Genomic DNA, 25,495 nt, shown 5'->3' on the forward strand with positions numbered 1-25,495 from the left:
AATTTTGGTGTGGAGAAAGCCCAATACTGAGCTTGAGTCTCGAAATCTCTTGGCCACAGTTAAACATGGAGGTGGTGGCGTTATGGTCTGGGGCTGTATGTCAGCCTCAGGTGTTGGAGAACTCGTCTTTATTGAGGGAACTATGGATAGATTTGTCTATTTGGATATTCTGAAGAACAATTTGCAGCAGAGTATCGATCATTTGGGTCTTGGGAATGATTTTTACTTCCAGCAGGACAACGACCCTAAAGATACAGCTGAGATTGTCCACCTTTGGTTGTTATATTTTACTCCCCACACACTCAAAACTCCACCTCAGTCCCCCAACCTTAACCCCATTGAACATCTTTGGAGCCATTTGGAAACCAGACTCCGAAAACGTGACATAACAAGCAAGAATAGACTGAAAGAGGTCATTTTGCATGAGTGGCACAATATTACATCTGAAATAACCACGCATCTTGTTCATTCTATGCAAAAGAGACTTGACAGCTATTCTCCATAACAGAGGAATGCATACTAAATTATGACGACATGGTATTTGTTTCTTTCTTTTCTTCAAAGTGAACTTTTATGTTGGTGTATGAATACTTTTGTCCAGCCAAAGAAGCGGGTATTGAGAATGTTTTGTATTTTATTTTTCTACAAGCAGCATCTGTTATTTATTTTTGTTGTCAATATATCGTTTGGTGCATACATGGTAAAGCATTAACAGTTTTGACTTCCTTATTGTATTCCTAGCTGCTGCAATTCGTCCTTTCTTCCTTTCAGTTCCACTGTATGATTACTTTTTTCCATCACTGTATATTTTGTGTATATATACCTTCAAATAAGATAGAATTGATCCTATGGTGTGTGTTGTTTGTAAACGATGTCTTATTGCTCTCAGATGTCAGAAAGGCATTTTATGTGGCAATTTTGTAAACTAAACAAAACTTCCTGCATTAAACAAGTCACACGGAATTCAATACACCATTCCCTCAGACCAGAGCTGTTCAAGGCCCAGGAACCCATAAAAATTAACGGTTCTATTGGGTTCTGTACAATTTAAATACGGTCCAATATCGCTATTGTCTCTTTTCGGTAACAAAGTTAGAGCTTACTTAAATTAGTCCGGCAAAAAGGTTCTGGTCCATGATAATGAAGGTTCTACATGGGTTCCGAATTGATTCTCTTCTCTATTTGCGATATTAATTTGTGTTTTAAATAGGTCCCCGAGTATGTTTCATATTGGAATGGCACACGCTGCGGTTTTAGAAAAACGCAATGAAGGGAAGCAATGATAATGCTGTTCTCTCGTAGGCCACATTTATAACCCCGGCACGTAGTGACCTGTTGGGTGAGATGAGTCAAGGCAAATGGATAATAAATCTTTTCCTATTTCCACAAAAATAGGCAATAGTTAGGCTGGAGAGTTCAAATGAACTAACCGATCTCTAACTGCGCACTGGTAATGATCAGGCTGGAAAGTTCATACGAAGTAACCGATCACTGAATCTTACTCGACAAAGTTCGAAATGAAGTGGTTTGATAATTCTGCACCACCACTCGCCTTTTCGGTGATAGAGAGCGAGTTTGAATCCAAATGACGGCTACATTAAAATAATAATAATAATAATAATAATAATAACTATCGCTCACACGTCGATGTTTTAGTTCTTTAAAAAAGTTAGGTTTAGGGCATATTGCAAAATCTTATTTATACTATGTGCTTGCGTCTCCTCAGCCAAAAGCTGGATTAGGCAGGCTTTCATGCTCACGAGTGAATATTTCTTTTTCGTCAAGAGAAATCGGTTCTTTGCGGTCCCGAACTCGTTTGCACTTGCTGATTTTCTGTTCCGCACTGGAAGAATTCATATTCCAGTTACTGGACCTTAAACAACCCTGCCTCAGACTCCCAAAAAAACCAAAAACTTCATCATTAGATTAAATTTTACCCTACATCCGATTTTTACAAATTATATTGAAATGACTAAAAAAGTCTTCCCCTCCCCTCTGGTGATCTTCGTTTACTGGTTACATTATTGTCTAGGTATTAGTGAGTAATGCAGCCACAACTGAACTTTTGACAGTGAAGTGTTCACTGTTCAGATGTTTTATTGGGGAGAAGGAGCAGTGGAGGCACCAGCAAGCAATAAAAATAGGTAATTAAATGCTCTTTTAGCACAGGTATGCGTTTTTTGTATCATATTTAGGGATATTTTAAGTCTTCACAATATTTTTTTCTGGTACCCTCAAAGGGATGGGGGGGGGGGGTATGAATTATTATCCCTTCATTTATCCTGTTTCTTTAGGACACATATTGGGGTGCTATAACATTGGTGTGCCCAAGGGAGGTTGGTGGGGGTCATAACCGCCCACCTTTGGCCCACTATTCCTAAAAAAAAGTCAAAGGCAGTAAAAGTTGGAAAAATGAGGACCTACTACTAAAATAGTATATGTAACCCCCTCCCTCTTTTGAAAAAAAATGGTCACGCAACTGGGCTATAATACCCATCAACCACCCTTTGGGCAGGGAACTGGGGTTCATGTGTTCAAGTGATGAAGAAATTTGCTACAACTGTAAACACTGGGAGCACCATTTTCAAGTGCTCCGTACATCAAGTTATCTTTCTAGAAATTAGCAGTATTGTCTGTCTATGGAATCTGTGGAGCAAAGCCGTGCATAATGTAAGAAAAGGAGAGAAAGAGAGTTGGTGGAGCAATGCAGTGTGCACTGCTGCAAACGGCTTGTAGCTGAACTCAACTCCCCTCTCACGAGTTCATTGGTCGAGCCCTCTCGAGTCTCTACTTCCTCAGAGACTTGTTTATGTTTGCTTGCTCCAGACATTCCCGGGATAGAGTGTAGGTTTTAAATACGCCTCTTTGTTTTGATCCTTCCAGTTACCACCACACGGTGCCTGCAAATGCCCTGTACACATTAAGGGAAGGACTGGCTCAGGTAGCAGAAGAAGGTATTGAGAAATGTTGGAAGAGACATGTTTCCTGTGCTCAAAGACTTCATGAGGGGTTAAAGCAGCTTGGGTTTGAATTGTTTGTGCAGGATGAAGAGGCTCGTCTTCCAACAGTCACCACAGTGAAAATCCCACTTGGACTGGATGCAAAGGCTCTGTCGACATATGCAATGAACAAGTGAGTTTCATATTTTAATTATTCTCTTATATGTACACTTTGAAATTGCTTGGTTAATATATATTTAATGAATTTCAAAGGTGGCCTCTGTGCTAGGGTGGTTTATGTCCAGTGGCGTAGCACAGTTCTCTGGGGCCCCCTGCAAGTAAAATATTGGACCCCCTCAGTGGAAAAAATAAACATCGAGATGATGCCAGAGTGGAACGGACACACAATAGTTAGCAACCCCCCCCCCCCCAGTTGTAAAATGAATTTACTTTAACCATTCCTTCCCAGTTCTTGTCATCGACTTAGGCTACAGTTTAGTAATTTGTCGAAACTAAATCAGGGTGGTCTGAATCTCTGATAAATAACTGGATGAAGAAATTAGAAATATTTTCTCTTATTCAACGCGGTGGTACAGCCTGGATATTTTTTTAAGGAGGGTGGAGGCTTCACACAGCCAACTATTTTGTTCGTGATCCTTTTTGTTCGAATACTCGTAATACACATATATTTAAAAATACTGTTTGGGGAAATTGTTTAAGAGGATAGTAAATATGTCTTTTTTGGACTTAGAGGTGGATGCACCTTCAGCCCACAAAGCCATCCTCTGGCTCAGGCCAAGATTCAACGTAAGAGTGCTCACATTATGCTTGTAATACTAATTGGGAGTTATATACTCAAGCAAACTTATCATTTCAGTTACAGGGGACCTCTACATTGTCGATGGTGACCTAATATCAAAGGGTCAATTGCAATCTGCTGCGACGAAAGATAGAAAATTAAGCATCGACTGGCCACGGTGGCTCAGTCGGTAACGCATCTGACTACCATGCTCAAGGTCCCGGGTTCGATCCCCGGCCGGTTCAAATCCAGGAACTTTTCTAACGTTGGAAGCGGCCCCGGCGCCCACCCAGCGTCGAATGACATGGGTACCTGGGGAAAACCCTGGGGGGTAAAGGCGGTCAGGGGCATGATGCTGATCACATCACCCCCACTCAAGACCGGATCAAGAAAGTGTGGGGCATTACCCCCACACCCCCTATACGCCTTCATGGCATGGTGCTAAGCACAGGGGAGCACTTTACTTGTTTTTTACTTTTTTACTTTACTGGACATTATTCACCGAAAATTTATCACTCAATGAAATGCCTATTGGAGGGATTGGAGCATTTCAAGCACTGTATATGTTGTATACCCTGCGTGGAGGAATTGGGGCTACTGGAGCTAAGGGCAATGGAAAAATTGCCCCTGGGCTCAACATCCTGAGTTTTTGGGCCCCTTTGAAGTAAAACTTAATAGGTGTGGACAATGTGGGAAATTTATCTCAGATCTTATTTCAATCTCATACTGAGGCTTGGAGCCCCCCTTGAAAATATTTGGTGGGAAGTTACATTTTAAATATCACGTTATATTGCTGGTAATAAAAAAGGTCATCAAGTTTGTTTGTTTATGTATTGTGTATAAGGCATTGACTGGCTGAGCAACTGAATCTTTCTACTCGATTCAGAACTGTACTACACTTCACTATTCTACGTTTTTGAAAATTACGTAGCTGATGAGAGAAGTTTCCTATCGATTGTAATCTGTGAACAAGTAACTTAATTCTGAATTTCGGAGGAGACACATAATGTCAAGGTGTGTGGGCCCCTCTGGCTGAGACAACACACCACTGCTTATTATCGCAGACGTCGTCATATGATATGTTACTGAAAACCAACTTTCTGTTTCGTAAATCCGTTTTTTAAATAAGCGACACTAACTGCTGAATTTATGGGATTATATAAAATTTCAGGATCACAGAGAAAGAACATAGCGGGGCACCTCTTTGCATTGCGGGGGTGGCTGCTATGCCACTGTTTATGTCGCACCGTACTATTGCTGTATCATTTTTCCTATCATGTAAGTGCTCTGCTGTTCTATATTGGTTATTTTACATGCTATTTTTTTACCTGTTGGGTTAATCACGGCAATGAGATGATGGATGATGTCCAGGGTTCAAACCTGGGACCTTGGCTTCAGATTGCTTGATCATCCACCATGGAAGCAGGTTATTTAATTTAATCATCATTCATACTAATCACACTACTTAACTTAGATTGGATGATAAGAGATATAGACATGGACGTCCGCAGGATTTTTTCCAGGGATGGGCAAGGAAGGTATTTTTTTCCAGAGGGGTGGCAAACGAAGGCAAATTTTCACAAAAATAGTATTGTTCCATAAAAAATATCGCTTTAATTTGAATTTATGGTGTTCATGCAATAATTACCAAATATTTTTGTGGCTAAAATGAAATTATATGTGTGAAATACATATTTTTTGGTTGACTTTCATTTTCCAGGGGGGGCACGCCCCCCCTGCCCCCCCTTTCCGGACGCCCATGGATATAGAATATTTAAAAAAAAAAAAAAAAAAAAGGAAAATAATTTTGAATAATTGTTCATGTACCCATGTTCATTTCCTGATAAAAATTTAAATATTGGTGGCTCATTTCAATATCAAAATTATTGATTGATTTCGTTTATTTTACTTCGCTTTTCTGCCACTTTTGGCTAAGTGATGATATGATTAAACTGATGCAGGGACGCTCACAAAGAACATCCATGACCAGGTCAGGATTCGAACCCAGGACCCTTGGTGTTGCAGGAAAACTCCACCACAGAGGCCAATAAAAATCGAAATTAAAATTAGCTTTTGTGTTTATCACATCAACTCACTTTCATTAGCAGATATTTTTATGAAATTAATCCCACGCCCACACATGCTCACACTGAACACTCCAATTCTGTATAACATTTGTTTATCTGTATTGCAGATATCTAGTGGAAATTGCTGGAGGTCTGGGTCCAAGTGCTGGACAAGTGATGCGAATTGGATTAATGGGATACAATGCCAGTTACGATAAGGTGGATTATGTTTTACAAGTTGTCAAAGAATGTATGGAACATGCCAATGTAATTGGAGTCAAGTTGTGAATTTCATAAGTAACACCGATTAATATACATACAATATACATAATTGCAAACATATTAATATAATATATTGTACATAATGATTATTAATACATTGAACTTGTTTTGAAATGATGTTTTTTTTTTTTGTTATAATCTAGTGTTTCTGGTATGATTAGCCTTCTTTGTGCATAAAATTGTCTTCAAACCAAATTTTCAGTATCTCTTCGTCAACATTTGTTAACTGCAAAATACACAGTATAAAATTTATTACATAAATTGTTGAGAACAATATCAAGTGCAACATTACCCTCTTTTGGGGAGAAAAAAAAATAACTCCACCCATCTACAGTGAGAAAGGTCCATCAGTCAATTTTCATTAAAAAACAAACACAAATATTCTGTAGCAATAGATTTTTTATTACATAGTTCTGGGCAATTTTTAACTATTTGCATTACAATTGTACACTTTGTAAATAAATATTAATTACTCTGTACCTGTAGAACATGACAACTATATCCAATTTTATGCATCACTGTCTAAAGAAAAATAATTAGTTTATTTGAAGCTATATTTTCTATGTATTTATGCAGACATTTATATATATATATATATATATTTATATCAAATAGTGTATGCACAGAAATATACAATATAGGACACATATCCCTTCATTAACCATTTAACAGGTACAATGTCTATGAATATCTGAGCTACTCTCATCATATCTATCACTTTGCTGTAACAATTAAAATGGCACAATGAATGACAAAGCGTTGTTTGAATATTTGACTTGCGGAAAACGCAAGATTACAAACTGCAGTGCAGCTTACAAGCAAATTGACACATTTATTTTTGTTTTCATGTAGAAAGTAATGTACAACATCACTTCCATGACGAATAATAAAAACTTTTGACAATTCCGAAATTAAAATATACATAAATTTACACTAAACTTTACCAATCTAAATTTTGTACAATACAGTTCACATGATTCTTGTACAACAATTTTCCAAATGTGTTTATTAACAAATATACCAATGCAAAATAATTAAGGAATAAAATATATTTGGATGCAGCATAACTTTGAATTACCTACTGTAACTTTGGCTAAATTGACTTATGAAAAATATTTCATAGTGCACTATAATTGTACTGATTAAAACATTGCATTAACTTTACTAAACGATGTCCCATTAATGGTCCAAATAAAGCTCTAACTATACCATAATTTTCCAGCCAGAATTTTACTGCTTACTGCTGTGCTATTACAATTCAATATTATTTCAGATATTTCTAAACTCACTAATGAAATATGTCTACTTGCAATTTATAGCACTGTAATGTATTTTCAAAGAATCAACATTTTTACCAAACAGCTTCAAACAGTTCAGAAGCAACAGGTCATGTAGCTGTGTCTATGTAGTAAGTTTTGCAGAATAATAATTTAAAGAAAGATGTACCTCCATTTCCAAAACCGGCATCATTTTTCTGTCTGCTGGAATATCAAAGTCAGTGTAAACAAAAACATGCAGCTCATGAGAAATCCTATTGGCTATTACAATGGCGGCTGAGGAGGAATATAGTACATGTGATATAAAGCCATACAGCTCAACGTAAAGTTGTGGGACCTTAATACTGTAGAGCTATGACCAATATATTCATGGGCAAAATAACACTGGAACTATCACACAGAAAAGGAACTATTTCTCAGAAGTCACCTGGTTTTGTTTACATTAACTTCATTCTTGCAGTGTATGAACAATAGGCCGTTACAATTTTATTAATTCTTCATCAGTAAATAACTAAATGTGAGCCTAAAGTGCAGTCCACCTCAGAATAAATAGAAGTTGCCATGACACATTTTATAAACGACAAAATTTCATGAATATTATAAATATCACTGGTGAAATCTTTTGTGCAAGTGAAAAATATGAGCAGACAATGTGCACTGTAATATAATAACACTTGTTGAGGAGTGTATTTATATCAGGACATACCTACATTATGACAACAAAATATATTGGGGAAGTTCTAATGCTCTAGATCAGGACACTTGTAGTAGCAACTATTATGTAACATGTGGTAAGGGTGACTGTTAGACAAAATAGCAATTAAGATTTATTAGTATCATTGTAATTTTACCAGTGGACTTTTGTAGATCCTTGGTTGTCTGTAGAACAAATGGAACAACTTTAAGAAGTCACGAGGAGTTGTTCAGTAGTTCAATGCAGACTTGAAATACATCCCTAAATTAGTTATCAGAAAAAATGAAAGTAGGTACAACATTATTCTCAAATAATTACCTAAATTTATATGTATTTATTGTAGTTGATAACTATTTCGAAGCTGTTTGGTTTCTTGGGATTCTGTCTTTCTGAAAGTGCTTTTTGGGAAACGACAATATACTTGTTGACATTGAAGCAGTAAACAGCATGCATTTTGCTTTATAACACAATTAAGGTCCTAAACATTACCTTGACATTCTCTGTTAAGCACAATTAATATTCATCTCAGCTGTATGGCTTTCGCTGTGGAACTCTAATTCCTTAAAGACTATGCAACTATTGATTTCCTCTTCATTTTTACGGTGGATTCATTTCTTAAAGTATTCAGGTAACTTTTTAATTTGCTCATACACATGCATGAAGTTCTAGCTCACCTATCCATCCACATACACAGACATGCATCACGTTCAGGCACACATACACTCGTTCATCTATTTACACAACACACTCACAAAAAAGTGAATGCTACTGGTGAGTACTAAGATACAGGCAGTCTAAAACACTGCAGTGAGATTCATAGTTTTTTCTTTTCAATATACATATTTTCTTTAAAAAAAAAGTCTTAGGAATATGTGTTTCCAAGGTGGGTAAATAGCAACCTATGAAAAGATGTTTGCCAGTTCAACCAGGAAAAAAAAGCATAGAAACACAAACACCATTAAAAAAAACACTTAAGTACACAAAGATCAGTTTCTTGCATTTGTCAAATAAAACAAATGTTACTTATAGCGTTTCGTGAAGCATGTTAATACGACGGCCACGTGTTGTGGCCAGAATAAATAGCATCCTGGTTCTATCGCTCTGCGAGTCAGAGAGTTCGCATGCCCGTACTGGGCAATGGCACAACAAAGGATTAAATAAATATCCATGGCACGCAGGAACCAGGCCAGCCTGCAACCACCCATTTCAGTCTTCTTTGGTAACACCACGTGTCTGCTTTATGTCAAGTCCACGAAGGAACATTCTTTTTGTAGCCTCTCTTTAAGAACAAGATTATCTTTTTCAAAAAAAATTCTCTCTCCGGAGGTTGTCAATTCAGCTCTCGCTTGTGCTGCGGTACCTCTTTTGATTGTACCACGAACGATTCCTCCGACATCTGGAACAACATTCGTCTTCAGGCTGGTTCCTTCTGCGGCATCTTGAACACTTCTTTCTACTGCAAGATATACGACCATCCTGTGGAGGAAAATAAATTAAAAAGTTATTTGGTGATCATGACTTTGTGTATATTTTTAAAGAATATCCTTTAACCATCATAACAAAATAACTTAGGATTTTTCAAACTCAGACATGATGAAGAATAATTTGAAACACACTTATCACTACAAGCATAGGGTTTCTTGAGAGTTAAAGTGAAGCTATCCACCACTAATGATTGAAATTAGCATGGCTTGAGCAGCAGAGAAGAGTGAAATGACTTGAAATATTCAAAACTGTTCTCGGTCTGCAACAACAACAACAACAAAATGCTTTAGGGAAAACTCATTAAAGACATTTTTCATCCTTTATTGTAGAGTTTTTTCTTAATTGTGCACATTGCTGATTCCAATTTTACTGTTGAATATTAAACATCAGCAGCACTTGGACAATGTGATGAAAGTATTGTGAGAAAAGTGTTGAAAATGTTGCCAAAAAGAAACACAGCTCTTGTTCAGGTGTAATGTGCATTTTTTAAAACAATGCTTACTCAAAACTGAGTTTGTTTTCTCTACAAGAGGCATGAAACATGTACAAAATAGTATTGTGAAACTGACACAACCACGTAAAAAGCAGTAACCAATCTTTCCAAATTGTAGAAACTGTAATCTTGTTTGTTTGCGTTTTGTTTTAAGCCCACCTTCATGGACAGAGAGGATAGTTGCAACTTGACCTATGGTTTAAAGTGGGATTCAAATCACTATGTGCCTCCACCAGGTATCGAACCTGGAACCCCTTGATTATAAGGTTTCAATGTTACCACTATGCCATTGAGGAGACCTTGAAATTGTAAGCAAATGTGCTTATATCACCAAGTGAATAATACTATGTTGCCATATGTCCATTTGCACTAACTCTTCAGGAGAACTGATTGATTGATTTGCTTTATTTTACTTCGTTTTTTGTGCCACTTTTGGCTAATTTGCGAAGACTGAAATGAGTGATGGCATGATGAAATTGATGAATGGACACTTACAAACATCCATGCCCAGGCCAGGATTTGAACCCGGGACCCCTGCCATCGTAGCACAATATGCTAACTACTCCACCATGGGGGCCAGCAGGAGAGCTGACTGAAGTTGGACATATGTGGCTTTTGAATATACTACACAATTTGCGCAAACATTTTATTATTAATGTTGATAATTCACACCACTTGACATTGAGATATGTCACTTTGGACTGTGACGCATTCACATATATGGAACATGATAAACAATAAAAATAAAAAGTAAAGTGTTCCCCTGTGCTTAGCACCACACCATGAAGGCGTATAGGGGGTGTGGGGGTAATGCCCCGCATTTTTCTGATTCCGGTCGTGAGTGGGGGTGATGTGATCAGCACCGCCTTTACCCCCCAGGTTTCCCCAGGTACCCATGTTATTCGACGCTGGGTGGGTGCCGGGTGCCTTTAGAAAAGTTCCCGGATTTGAACCGGCCGGGGATCGAACCCGGGACCTTTAGCATGGTAGTCAGACGCATTACCGACTGAGCCACTGCGGCCGATAATGTCATCAATTCACTTCTGACAAAAATTGAAGATATGACAAAAGAGTATTTACCCGGCGTTAAAAATATTTTACAACTATTTAAACACAAAGCTCATGAAAAAGCTAACTTAATTTCAGTACGAATAAATCAAAATAGATACTACATTCACTAACCTTGCATCTACACTTGACACATTTTACAATTCCTTTAGATGGGATTCGTGGATGCCATTCGTCTCCATTCTCATAGACATTGTTTATCATCTTGCATCCTCCATTATTCAAAATATCTTGCGCCTCTTCAGCAGAACTTTCGTCAGCCAACTGACTTGGATTTGCAGTAGTTAGTGCAGACTTAGGTGGACAAACTTTGCAGCAGGCATCCTTATCTGGCCTGATGGCATCCTTCTCCGCACAGGTTAATGGAGGGCACTGCGTGGACGAACACTTCACTTCCAATGTCAAGGGCTGGAATTATAAAACAATCCATATGATCTAAACAATTTCAAAATCAATGGCACATATGCAAAAACATTTTATTCATGTCAGCATCGATTTTCACATACAATTAAGTTAAAAACAAATATAGTAGGGCCTATTTTTAAACAGACCTGTTCATAGAATAGAGCATAACTTGCTCTTTTATTTATAACTATATTTTTTATGTTGTTTTAAGAAATTACTTGTGGATCTTCTCCTCTAACAACATTCTCAGAGAAAATACATTCACATTTTTGCCACAATGATGATAAAAATGGTAATCACAGCATTTACAGTTATTCCTGTATTTTTCACAAAAAGGGGGTAGAAGTCTGTGCTAAAGCATTTTTTGGGAACAAACTATTTAAAATATTTTTCAACACCATCAATTTTGCATTAGCTAATAATGGAAAACAAGCACACAAACTGTATTTTTTAATGGCAGAAAAGGAATGATAAATTCATTCTGAAGATACATGTGTAACTTTCATGTACAATATATGTTTTACACATATGCTATGCAACATGGAGCGACATAAAACAAGAAAATACATATGCAACAAGCTAACACTAAATTGTGTATGTATTCAAAGCTTATTCAATACAAATATACAACACATATTATTTAAATACATTACATCACAGAAAACAAGGAGAATGCGAGCAAGAAAATATTTAGATCCAATTTTTGCAATTGAAAACAATATTGATTTAATAGGGTGAAAATAATTTCACTGGATGCCATGGCATTATCTCTTTTACAACTTTTTTCCATTTAGATCACCCGACCATGGCTGACTCCCGCCGCCCCCTAGCTACAGCTCTGAACTTGACGAAAATGATAAAAAAGGACATTGCGAGCAAAGCGAGCAAGAAAAATTTACAAATGTATTTTTATTTGCATAAAATTTGAAATCGAAGGGTGTAATTGCTCCTCTGTGCCCCCTTTGCAGGTGCCCTTGGCCCCATTTTTGTGTGAAGATATATAGAACTGGTATAAAATTTTGTCCCCCCCCCAAAAAAAATAATTCCCATGACGCAAACTCCCCTGTGGGCACTCCTGCTTGGAAGAGATGGAAACCATGTTCAGTCTAGAAAGCAGATAAAAAGTGATGGGATTTGATGTATTGATGCATCACCCAACAACATGCCATTTGCCAAGCCTTTGCCCTCAGAAGACTATTGTGCCATTAGGTTTAGTTTAGGATAATATTAATGGTTTACAAACAAAAGAAGTTGGTAGAATGTACACTATAAAACCAAACTTACATCACATGTGCAGATTGTACACCGGTTGAATCCATGTGGAGGCATATAAGGATGCCAGGTACTTCCAGCTTGGTATGTCTGGCTTCCAAAGGAACACCTCTGAGCAGTACTAACATTGCTTTCTAAAATGCCTGTGTTATCTGAAAGGTAGAGAAAATTATTTTAAAATTTATCACAGAATCTGTTTTCATAATTATTAAATTTCGCAAAAATGACAAACATATGAGGAATGATGCATTGAAGTCTAGGAAATCAATGCGATTTTCATTTCCAAATCACACTTGTAAAATATTATTTCACAAAACCAGTAACATGCATTTCCGGGCAGTATATTGTCTTTGAATGAAGATGGCTGGTTAGGTGGCCAAGTCAAGTGTTCTAAGTGGATGAATTCCGATTGAGCCACCGAAGTTTTCAGGTTTGAGTCCCAGCCTGGGACTCAAGCCTGATGAGTCCCTTCATCAATTTTATCTTATCATAACTCATTCTCATCATAGATACTAGCTATAAGTTGCAGCAATGCAGAACTAAATAAGAAAAATTCAAATTCTTGGAATGAAGTTCTAATATTTGGTCCTCCTCTGTGGCCACACGGTCTAAGGTGCTGTGCTTTGGGCTCCGACTGCAGGATGGCATGGGTTCGAGTCTGCCTCGGTTCTCAGCCAGTGGCAACCCACCATTGTGAAGCGATTTGGGAGCTACTAGTGAGTAGTGTAACCCGGTCTCGGAAATCTTCTATTTACAACAGCTGGGGGTTCGACGTGCTGAACTCACGTCACCCCATTACCAGTTTAAGATCTCTACACCTCTAGGCAGGACTGTGGGAGGGAGACTGGCAGTCGGGAGATAGGCCTAGCCCCTTCAAGGGCTGTCAAGCCACAGGTTACTATTGTTATTATTTTATAGTTCTAATATTTGATTGGAAATTCCTTTGGTGTTATAACGATGATGAATAAGAATGAGATTGCTACTGTGACTGCAACTGCTAAGAACCTATTAATTTCTAAGATGCACACCTTCATCGAAGTAAGTTCTTCACAGAAAGGATCATGTATACAATATGGTATATTAACATGCTACATCTTACATTAATATGAAGACAAAGGCAAAAATGATATGAATAAAGTTCACTCAGGTTTCCTAGAAATGGAAACATATTTTTTGGGAAAGTCGTTACGAGACAAGACAGATAATATTTTTCAGGTATGAAATGGTAAAAGAGTGCTATGGCTAATATAGTCTAGTCTATAACAATAAAATCATGGTGGAAATCAAAATGCAGGAAATGTATCAAACAAAATCATTCTGGCTTAAAGATTTGTTACATAGATGACGCTAAACTGAAAACTACATGAAAATAGTTGATGTCCGTCAAATATTTTTTTTAAAACTTACTGAAGCAAGACATGCAGCATGTTCCGGGTTCTTGGACTGGGTTGGCACAGGAAACAGGAGGGCACAGAACAGAATCACATGCTACTCTCCTGCGATGGCAGCTGCACATCATGCAGGGGTCGTGCTTGGCAGTCCACTGGGCACCCTCTTCGAAGAACTGAGACTCGTGGAAACATTTCGTGGGATCCGGTGGTGGTAGCTCATTGTCTTCTAAGATTGGGAGGTCATTGTTTGGATCTCTCGGAAGACAGCTATCAGGAACTCTCACCTAAAGACAGAAATGAGTTATGTATTTAAATGTGCACCTTACTTCTTGATTATCACTATAAACTAAAGCATATAAATTGTGCTCTAACACAATGAACTGAATTTTATTTTTGCCAACAAATACCAAAACCAGTATGACGAAACCACTACTGGAATGACAGAGAAGTTTCTCAAAATGAAAATACAATGTTTCTTTATGTGCAATTGCTTTATTAGTTTAAAATTAAAACCTTAAAAAATTCAAGTAAAATTGAATAGTTTGTTATCGGAGACAATCTAATATTAATTTCAATTAATACACTTTGCTGTTCACAATATTCCACGTGTGCCATTTCTTTAATATTATTATCCATGTAAATTTAATACTATGTTACAATGGAAAAATATATTATTTATTTATACTAGTTCCTTCCGACGGTATACCTCATAAGAGAAAGAAATATTCCCTTCCCCTGAATCAGATACCTGCTATTTCATTACAGAATTGTTACAAAAGAAGCCGCTTTAAAATAACATAATCATGTATGTATTTTAAAAGAGAAATTCATTTTTGGGAGTCAGCAGAGGTGGTCCCATCCTGTCAAAACATAGGAAAATGTCATGGTAAAAATAAAATGCAAGTACACTTTACTGGGAAGTGATGTGTTAAAAAGCATCTCATATCAATTGGCAGAGCTTTGTCTTCAGAAGCTTCTCACTTTTCAAAGTTTGGTTCTCTCTTTCATACACATAGAGATAAAATAAAACAAAACATGAATTCATATTTTTTTTTCCATTTCATATTGTCTTTTGTTTTAGAGCAATTTTTAAAGCATTTACAGAGTTGACACGCCATTTTTAAATTTACATTTATAGATAACATACAACATGAAACTTACATCTCTCATCCTAGCATCCAGTAGCGTGTTCCCACTCTCTGCATCTACTACTTTTAGGTGTGCTATTCTGGAGTCCAGTCTGGTGAGTTCAATATCATATAGACGTTCAACAGTAAAACCATCAATGTGGTGGCCTTCAAATTCTGCAAGTAGTCTTTCTGAAACAGGTGCTCCAGGTAGCATGGCGGGAAGATCTTCAAGGTACAACTTCATTTTCTGTGGTGGGTCAGACACACCTGATAAAAACACCTGTGAAATTGAAAGACGTTAGAATCTGAGAAAGCTTACATTTATTAATAAAAATGCAGAGAATATTTCTGATTGGAAGCCTCCTCATTGTAAGATAATTGATTCAAATTTCCATCCCATTTTTCTTATTATAATATTACTTCTCATTGGTTTTTTCACTACCTATTTTCTATGTATCTCTGTGTGCGTTTATAATTGCATACTTTAGTTTCTTGCATCTATGGAATGTGCTATTTTCATATTTTCTATTAAATGTCAATAAACAAAAACGAACAATTTAGATATGCAACACTATGCAATAAGCTGATATACGTCACTAACAAATAAGAGCTCTGGGCCTAATCTGCTTGCTATATTAATGGAAGGGATTAGGGTATGATAGTGCCAATCCATATTTTTTTTCACCACACACTTGCAAAATATTTTAAATGATATTACTTGACAGTCAGTTACAGACATTGTCAATAAAGATTTTTTTTTAAGTAGCAGAAGGAATTTCCACATTTGTGCATTTTTTAGAACTGTGTTCCTCACAAGTACAGAAATGTGACTTGGCACTATTTCTGCACAAAGCATATGGCACCATCTATTGGCAAATATATAACTTCAAAAGTGAATGAAACGTCGATCTCAAACAGCATTAGGAATTGTCTAAACAAAGGTAACTTCCCTAACATTTAAACAAATTCAACTATCTTCTATCAAAGTGGAATCTAATTTTAAGAAGTATGTCCAATTTCATCCACTGGAAAAGAAAATGATGTATTCTTTCTACTAAGTCTTCAGTTTATTGAAGTAGTATTTTTAAGTTGCTCTTATATAGGAAGATTAAGGACACTTACTTCATAGTGAAGACTGCAGTCTTGATGCACAGCAACCCAGGCAAGACCTGAGAGTGTAGCAGGTTCTCTAACATCCACCCTTTTCAGAAGCAAAGGGTAATCTGTAAGCCTTGCGTCTCCAATAAGATGAGTAGTCAACTTTCCACGTATGAGACTGTCGTGTAACTCCGATCCAACGTTGATCGACAGATCCCCATTGTAGAGTTGCTCCAATTCTTTCGGACTCAACTTTGCTATGGTGCCGTTGGTCCATCCGTCATGGAATTCTGGAAGGAGGTCTTCCAAATCTTGGCGACGGCGAGCCCTTCCTGACACAACACTGAGGGCTGTGGGAATCGACTCCAAGTCATCAACTCGAACATTGTAGGAAAGGGTTCCATCCCTCTCCAAGTACATCCAAGCGAGTCCAGAAGTTTTAGTTTCGGGTCGCACTTCTTCGTCGGAATCTGCCGAGGACAATAACGATTCAAACATTTCGCAAGTCACTCTGGTAAGAACGGGACCTTCAAGCCTGTATTCGGGATGGTTTCTAGAAGACACTGAAAGGCTGAGATGACCACGTGTCATCTGACGCAAATCACCAAGCTTGACAGCAGATCTAACTTCAACAATGTTTATTTCCTGAAAGGGAAGAAAGACTTGCATAAGCACTTTAATCCAAGGTAACCATATGAAATACCAATTCTGTTCAGATGTGACAGCTAATGTTCTCATGGCAACAGTCCATGTTACAATACCCTTAATAATAACTACAAACATAAAACTTCTTTATGTAGCTTAATTAGTGTCAAAATGTGGAAGTTGGATGAACATTACTAGCTTATTGTGTACAAAATGTTTAACTTTGTAGTACAGGTAAAACATTTAACATTACTGTTCATAAAAACTAAATATCATCTGAAATAGTAAAAGTAAAGTAAGTACACGCACTGAAAATAAATTACAGACCAATATTATGCATAAAGTAGACTGCTTGAAGTCGATGAAAATGTTAAGCTTCATTTAATACTACAGTATATCAAATATCAATGATGTATTGGTTTATATAATTTCAAGAAATACCAGTAATTTATTTCAAATTAACAAATTCATTCACAACAACTGATTAAATGTGATGAGATGACAATGAATGATGAACAGATTCTATTGGTTTACTGACCAGCTGGGTTTTATCCCACATCGTTGGAATCGGTAATCAATATATATATATATTAACAGTGACAACAAGTTATCATTTTTGCTTTATTGATCTACATAACTTTCATTATTTGTACTGTGTTATTAGTTTTACAAAGTGGAAATAAAGAGGAATTGGATATAAAATTCAAGGTAGCTACGTTACCAATAGTGCCAGAACTTAAATTTAAGGTGATTGCATAATAAAGTTGCAATACTCACATGACCAGGCTTCTGGATCTTCACAACTTCCTCGAACACTAGGTTCTTATCCGATTCCAACTTCACCACCAAGGGTACGTCATTGAGATCATCCGGAGAGAAGACACCATTGAAGATTAGAGTGATGTGGATGCTGGGTGCAGCTGAGGACACTGACAGAATGGCGGTTCCTCCTACGCCCCTCATCAGTGTGCTCCCAGGAGTCGCCTCTAGGAGGGCACTGAACATCTCGGTCGACAACGCAGGGTACTTGGCAATTTGTCCTCCCAAAGCTTCCTCTTCGGATTCTTTGTCCTTCAGGAGGGAAACGTACAGCTGATCTTCTCGCAGCATCTTCCGGTAGCTTCTAGCCACTCTTCGCCAAACCCCACAGATCTTCCCAGTGCTGTTCTGGTATCTGAAACGATCATGTTTGTCTCTTTAGAATAGATTACATATGGGAGAGGAAATTCTTGTTGGGAAAAACTGAAGGTAAGAGATTGGTAAGGGTGGTCAAGAGTAGATTTGTCTTACCCGAGATAGGCAGTTGGAAGACTTTTGTTGTTGATGAACGAAAATTCAGTTATTCATAATTTACAAATATCGTAATGGTATGGAATGAAACAATTCTAACATGAAATTACTTTATTGTACAAATACTGTGCAGTTAAAGGCACAAAAAAATTTTTGAGACAAAACTGGGGGGAGGGCAGAATCGAAGTTGGGGCATAACTTGGTGGGGGAGGCACAATCAATATTTTTTTTCTACCCCAAAATAATAGTGTCCAGCACTACTTTGCTAAATAACTATTACATTTGCGAAACCATAAATTGGCGGGAGAAGGGGGGGGGGGCACTAGTGCAGCCAAGTTACAACTACGTCTTGACATGCAGTGTATCAGTGATCTCAACAAATGAAGCATCTTTGGTAAAATGATTAAATGAAGATTAGATATGAGCATTCTACCACAATCCAAAATATATTTACCAATATTTTAGGTAGTCCTTGCCTTGCTGTATTTCTGAATACTTTGGATACTTGTTTCGCGTCACACAACGAAAAGTCACTAAGATACTTGTTACACTAATTTTATTCTTATATTGAGGAAGACTGATATTTTGAAACACTGAATGGGAATTTATTTTAACAGAGGCTGTTGAGCTCCCCTATTCCCATGTTGAAGAAGTTTCCGTAACTAGTAGAAACTTGTCAAATTAACTTCAGCTGCTACAGAAGATCGAGATATTTATAAGAAAAAGTTCTTCACAAAGAGAAAAATATTATATTTGGAACTCTGCTGACAGAATAATCGTTAAGAAATGGCATTTAAAATCCAATTTTAAACATAAAACAATTAACAATACCTGTTCAGCGTCAACTCTTGCTCCCACAGTATATTGCCTTCCGCATCTGTGAATTGAAGAACACGTGGTCTTGGCATGGACTCCGAGAAGTAGAAAGAATAATACAGATTCTTCTTGTGGAAAGTGAATCGACCTGTTGCCACTGCAGAAGTTTCGAACTCACGTAGAGATGTTCTTCCAGTTAACAGAGCAGCAAAATCTGCAAAAGAAGAAAATATATTACAACAACAGCACTTTCTTGTTGCATCAGAAATATATCTACATTCGATCATGAACTTTATAATGTAAAAGGGTTGTATCGGGTGTGCACCAAACGTTGTCTGGCTAGAAATTTGCTTGATTTGTTTTAACTTACTTCACTTTTCTGCAATATTTGGATAATTACGAAGATGAGGATGAGTGATGATATCATGAACTTAATGAAGGGACACTCACAAAGACACCCTGACACCCATGTTCAGGCCGGGATTCGAACCCAGGACCCCTGGCGTCGTACTGCGCCGTTAACCACTCCGACACTGAGGTCGACACTTGAAATTTGCGTAACAGCAGAGAGTTGGTACAGGTACATGTACATTGCGAAAACCACTGCGATTATAAACATGCAATAATAAACATAAGATTAAACATGTCCTAAAACACGAAATGAAGTCCCAAAATTTATATTTAAAAAAAAGTTTAATTTGCTTATCTATACTTTTATATAAACTACGTCAATTTCCAATAAACAAGAGTAAAATACAGATTAAAATAATAATAATAATGTAGATAAGACTTGAAATTAGTGAATCTGAATTTCGAAATTTAATTGTAGGCCTAAGGCTGAAAATGTTTTCCTGTGTATGTCCATTCTTCTCCAGAAATAAAATTTCGAAATGATTTCAAATTTTCCGGGATTACAACTGACTAAAAGTCCTTCTTCCTCTCATCTATTAAAATATTTATAAGTAATTTGTCAGAATGCGCACATCCTGCTTCTACTTGTCCCAAGTTCGTATTTGTTCTGAGTTCACACGACAGATGGCTCTAGTGAAGACCGCATGAGAGAGACTGTGTTGCCATCTGTTGGCTACATTCAGAAATTACGAGAGCTTCATGCCGTGTCTCCGTTTCAAATGTTAGAGCGGGAGATTGTGGTCAGCAGTCACATTATTTCTTGTAGTCAGCGGTGTGCAGACTTTTTTCTATGCAGAGCCAATAATAACTGCTTAAACAATCGGTCGCGGGGCGGGTGGTACATCATATTTACATTGAAGACAATTTATTAAAATAGGGTAATGGAAGTTTAATGTAAGGTTTTCGCAAACATGTGGAATATAGAATAAAATAAAGCATACACACACACGTGGAAAAGAGGCAAATTACAGTGCAGGGCGATCCTATGAAAAATACAAAGTTGCACAAATGCACTATGTGGTTGCACTGCTTAACGTATTTGACTGTCAGTGTGAAGTTTGCTTGCTGTACCTCTAGTAGTTTCCAAAATGATAATTTACATAGACACGACTACTGTAGAAATGTGTACTTCTTTCAGCCTTTCCTGAATATGGATCCGTCTCTCATAAGTCCATCAATTTCCAACATAAACATTATGCACCGTCACGATTATGTCACCCTCATCACCCGACAACGAGCATGCATATAAACTAAACAGAAGTACGAACACAAGTGTTTGAGGAAAGAGATGATTTGAAACACGATATTTTATGATGGTACGAATTGGCAACACTGTAAAGAGAAAAAAATAAGCAGGGGTGCGGGGAAGAAAATGTAGCGTAACCAAAAATGGGGACGGGGAGGTAAACAGCCGAGTCGCTAATATATGACGGGCGTATGAAGTGGACAAATTGTGTTCAACAAGGGCGAGCTCTTTGAAGTGTCAGTCGGAGAAATGTTGCGTAAAGCAAGCGTGCTCAATATAGGGTGTTTACGCCAGATGGAAGCTTAATGCCTAATCCCTAGCTGTTTTGCTTTCTTCTCCATTTCTGCAAATTACTGACGTTTTTTTCCTCTTTGCTGTCCAAGATATGCTTCCTCGTGGCACAAATCCATATGGGACAACACACCGAATTTTGTATCCACGAATATCGAGAATATAAGCATCCCACCTGCAAGAACATATTTTCTAAAACTTCCGGATAATTATGACGTTGCCAGCTTTATGAAAAGGTTAAAAATACGTTCAAGAGAACGACGACAGATGTTGCCATGCACCAGATGTTATATAAAGAATAGCAACTCCCTTGATTGCTTCAAACTGGCACGAAACTATTATTAATGTTAGCCCAAACTATGAAAATTTTGACGTTCAGTTAATTGCTTGACGACTGCGATTAGCTGTACAACACGTGAAGCAGGGCGTCAAGCAAATTGGCAAACGCTACTTTATCTCTTATACTGTGCGTGTTTTAAAGGAATACCATTGGTCTGAGGGTGGTGTATGAGTGGGGATTGATGGTGCAACTGCTTCGTTGCCGTTTTGTTTCAATTTTTTTAACCTGACTGTAGAAAACAAAGTGAATGAATATGGTGTTTGGTATTATGCATCCCGCACAAAAGGAAAACAACAGCTATTTTATGATTTTCTCACAAAATATCAACAAAATTCCCTCACAGCCTCTCAGTCTTCGAATACTATGTAACGCGATGAGGACAATACTATTTTTGCTGTGGCAATATAATCAAAGTTTTTTGGAGTGCAATGTTTACTGAAGGCCTTGTACACGAGAGATCTTTACCTTATATACTAACGAACAGTTTTTTCTCCACAATTTTCCAACTAAGGGGTGTAAGTTCGTAATTAGGGAGAGGATTTAAAGCAATGGTGTGCCAAAGGGGGGTTGGTGGGGTCATAACCCCTCTTTGGCCCAGTATTTCTTTTTGAAAAACGTCAAAGGCAGGAAAATATTGCAAAATGAGCGCGGACTACTAAAAGAACGTATACAAACCTCCCCCTTTCGAAAATCCTGGGCACGCCACTGGTTTAGAGGCAAATTTAGGGCAAGAAAAACATAAATGAAGTGAAAATTTTTAGAAGCGTTAAGGAAATTTTGTGGGGTAATAGAGCTGGGTGGATAAATTACTGCTAATAAAAACTTACATGATCAGAATTTAACATTTTCAAGTTCCAGAAATATGACCTCATCCGGCATGTTGTTTTTTTTTCCTTCCTCAAAATTATTCCGAGACTTAACTCAGTAAAAACAGATCTTTATGTTCATATGAATTGTAACATGTTTTTATGAGTTCCAAACAAACTTGCATAAGAACACGCAGTTTTGCTGCCATCATAATATCTATCAGTGCTCTTTAGAGAGTTCAAACTATTTGTACAGTACAACAAACAACGTTAAATGTGGTATGGTTTGAAAAGGGGTCAACAAATTAACCTACCAAAGAAAACACGTAACTAATGACTACGTAGTTAATTTTTCCGGCACTGTGGCGCTGCACGATGCCTAATTTCATAAGAGCTACTTGCTTAGCAACTTCCTTACTCTGTTCTGTTTCACAAAACCCCATCCGCTTCTCTTCACTCAATACAGGCCACACTTTTGCCCTTTTTACAACGAGGGCTGTGATAGTCAGGGCCACTGCCTGGCGCCAAAGTGAACGTAAAAATGTCTTTCTTAGTTCGCGCGTAATGTGTAAAATAAAAAAAAAGCAGGACTGGGTTAATGCGGTATTGAAGGTCCTTCAACCATACATTGACTTGTTTTCTCCCGTGGCAATGCTCTCTGTACTACTTGAACGCCATGTTTGTACAGATGGAGAAAAAACAAAAGAAGATTGTTAGTGCACTATTGGGCGAGGTTTACGCTCAATAAAGACTTTAAATGAATGGCCTGTTCAGTATGGAAGCTTGCTAACATTTGTTTTACAACCAAACCTATTCTGGGCTTGTTTATTTTGCAACTGTTAAGTCTTATATTTATACTGCCGGGTTAACATTGACACTTATGATATTAGATTTCTTCTAAGATTAAGAAATGTGTATAAAAGATTTTTAAGGTGTCGTGTGATTCGACCCAATGTGTGTAGAAACTTGTAACATCATCATGTTCAGGACACTTTAACTCATAAATAAAACCTGTATTCGTCCTCTAGTTTTTAAGTACAAGTTCTCTTGTGTGCATTAGCATCTTTATTGATGTGTATTACACATTTTAGTGTTAATTTCACCCATTTGTGGAACAAAATAGACATATTTAAGCAATATATGTTTACTTTAGGCTCACTTTCATGTTTGCTCACTGCCATTGTTAGTGTGCTGAACCTTATTCTTCACAGTTTGTGTGCTCGACTAACCTTGTATTAATGCGAACAGCACGAACCCTCCCCACCCTCTCCCATCCAAACGGATTCTAAAGCCCTAACAGGTGGTGTTTCATTTCAACACCATCGCCGCGTCACCCACAGGTAGGTAGAAAAACTGTACATAATAACCACAACTAAAAATCAATAACAAGTCAATCGAACGAAACTAACCCCCCCCCCCCCCATGTTTGTGTGAAGATATACAGAATTGGTATAAAATTTTGTCCCTCAAACCTTCCTGTGGGCACCCCTGCACTGAACTCCTTTGGCAACCTGTTTAAAGAAATGGTTAGCATAGTGCGTGCTGCAATAGAAGCGGTCTACGCTTAGAATGGTGTTTCTTCCCTTATCAGTTTCATTCATGTATTCATCATTCGTCCTCACCACCTCAATAAATCTAGGTGACAAAAATGATGTAATACAAGTGGAAATGTGGGTTTGTATCAAGCAGACTTCCGTGGCGAGGTGGTTAACACACCGTGCCTCGACGCCAGGGGTCCCAAGCTCGAATTAAACCGAAGTGGGATCCATGACTATTTTCATTAATTTTTATCTTTCATCCTATGTGTTTTTAAGAGATGGGTTTTTATGTATGCTGGTGCAGAAGTTGTCACCAGCTTGTTTTGAGTTTTCTCTTAATTCTTGCAGCTCTTATTGGGTCAAATAAAATGTACGAACATGGTGATGGACAATTTGAATGGTAATACTCATGGATCCCACTGAACATGAATGTGCACATGCAATTCAGTGTCCTTAATTCGGCACAAGTTGATTTATATAAGAACAGATGCTAATACAGGTTAACCCACCCTGCATGTCATTCACTTTATTACCTAATTGAAAAATTGTACACTGTCATTCAACGGGTCGAAGCGCGCTGTATAAAAAAGGACAGAACTGGGACTGAAAGAATCACACGGTAGTACGTGAATGGAACTGTGAAGATTTGCGACAATGCCCTGAGGCTGGGTAACCAGTTAAAAAGAAGAAAAAAAGATGTAACTAACTGCCGTGTTTTTTGTTTCTCCTCTTTTTGCTGTTCCGAGCGTCGCAATAATTTTGCAGCCGATCAAGCGGCCATATAAAAATATTACAAGAGAAAATCGAAACCGGGATAAGAAGACTGGAACGATAAAGTCAACAACATAACAGCGACGACAGGGAGAAGAAAGAACTCAATAAAGAGAAATTGATGTCGGGGACCTTATGGACTTTCTGGTCGAAAGGAGGGAGAGGGAATAGAACGATGAGTTGGGGGGAATTACAGTCAGCAGGGCGATTACAGGACTGAGGCGCCTACATTTTTTTTGGTCCTAACCCTTCCCATCAGCCCTGCTGTGTTTTCTTCTTTTATTTCTTACCCCACTCTCTTGCCTTTAATTTTCATCCTTTCTTTTGCCTTTTGGAGCGTGTGCCCGCCGTGTGGCGCTTCTGGGTGGTCAAACCGGTTCCAGTTCTACCAACTTTACCACAGGTGTAAACACACACTTCGGACTTCATATGAGAGTTTAAAAAGCTACGTTAAAAGATATCAGTGCTTCCAACTTTACTGAATTGTTGTGCGCATCGCTTCTTGCCTGTATTATCTAAGTGAGAGAGGATATGACCAGGATGCTCCTAGAAAATACTGGGAACGGTATGCTACCAAGTCAATGGCGTCAGGAATCGTGTCCCTGTCCTTGTCGCACTTGAAAGTGGTATCTAAAGGCGGATTAAAATACTAGTAGACAATTACGTGTTCTTCTGCTTGAAAATTCTCTGAGCAACTGTTTATTCATCTATCTAGGTCTTCCTACCCAGCTTTACTAAACTCCTAAGCTATTAAGGATGAAACAGATGGTGTATCTTCGCCTTAGCCAAGATTTGAACCTGGGACCAGTAATGGGGAACAATAACCACTCCGTGTTGAACTGTTGATTCAAGATCTTACCTCTGAAGGTTCTAGGTACAAGTTTCATTTGTGTGTGAGTGTCAATTTAATCTAGTCATCATCATTCAAGCTCATTAGGCCTG

General features: G+C 37.8%; 2 protein-coding genes across 2 annotated transcripts in view; one reads left to right on the top strand and one right to left on the bottom strand.

Moving 5' to 3' along the window:
• Agxt (Alanine-glyoxylate aminotransferase) overlaps positions 1-6,816 on the top strand; it is a 64,735-nt gene extending 57,919 nt beyond the window's left edge. The window contains exons 6-7 of the mRNA XM_083120646.1: positions 2,884-3,132; positions 5,933-6,816. Of these exons, the coding sequence (XP_082976772.1) occupies positions 2,884-3,132; positions 5,933-6,092 (409 nt within the window). The 3' untranslated portion in view covers positions 6,093-6,816. The remainder of the gene's footprint in view (positions 1-2,883; positions 3,133-5,932) is intronic.
• sog (chordin short gastrulation) overlaps positions 6,479-25,495 on the bottom strand; it is a 98,139-nt gene continuing 79,122 nt past the window's right edge. The window contains exons 5-12 of the mRNA XM_083120645.1: positions 19,166-19,364; positions 17,822-18,218; positions 16,424-17,044; positions 15,333-15,581; positions 14,188-14,455; positions 12,793-12,932; positions 11,218-11,511; positions 6,479-9,533 (exon numbers count right to left, since the gene is read on the bottom strand). Coding sequence (XP_082976771.1) covers positions 9,393-9,533; positions 11,218-11,511; positions 12,793-12,932; positions 14,188-14,455; positions 15,333-15,581; positions 16,424-17,044; positions 17,822-18,218; positions 19,166-19,364 — 2,309 coding nt within the window. The 3' untranslated portion in view covers positions 6,479-9,392. The remainder of the gene's footprint in view (positions 9,534-11,217; positions 11,512-12,792; positions 12,933-14,187; positions 14,456-15,332; positions 15,582-16,423; positions 17,045-17,821; positions 18,219-19,165; positions 19,365-25,495) is intronic.

This window comes from Lepisma saccharinum, chromosome 4 (assembly GCF_977018435.1).
Source record: "Lepisma saccharinum chromosome 4, izLepSacc3.1, whole genome shotgun sequence".
Classification (NCBI taxonomy): domain Eukaryota; kingdom Metazoa; phylum Arthropoda; class Insecta; order Zygentoma; family Lepismatidae; genus Lepisma; species Lepisma saccharinum.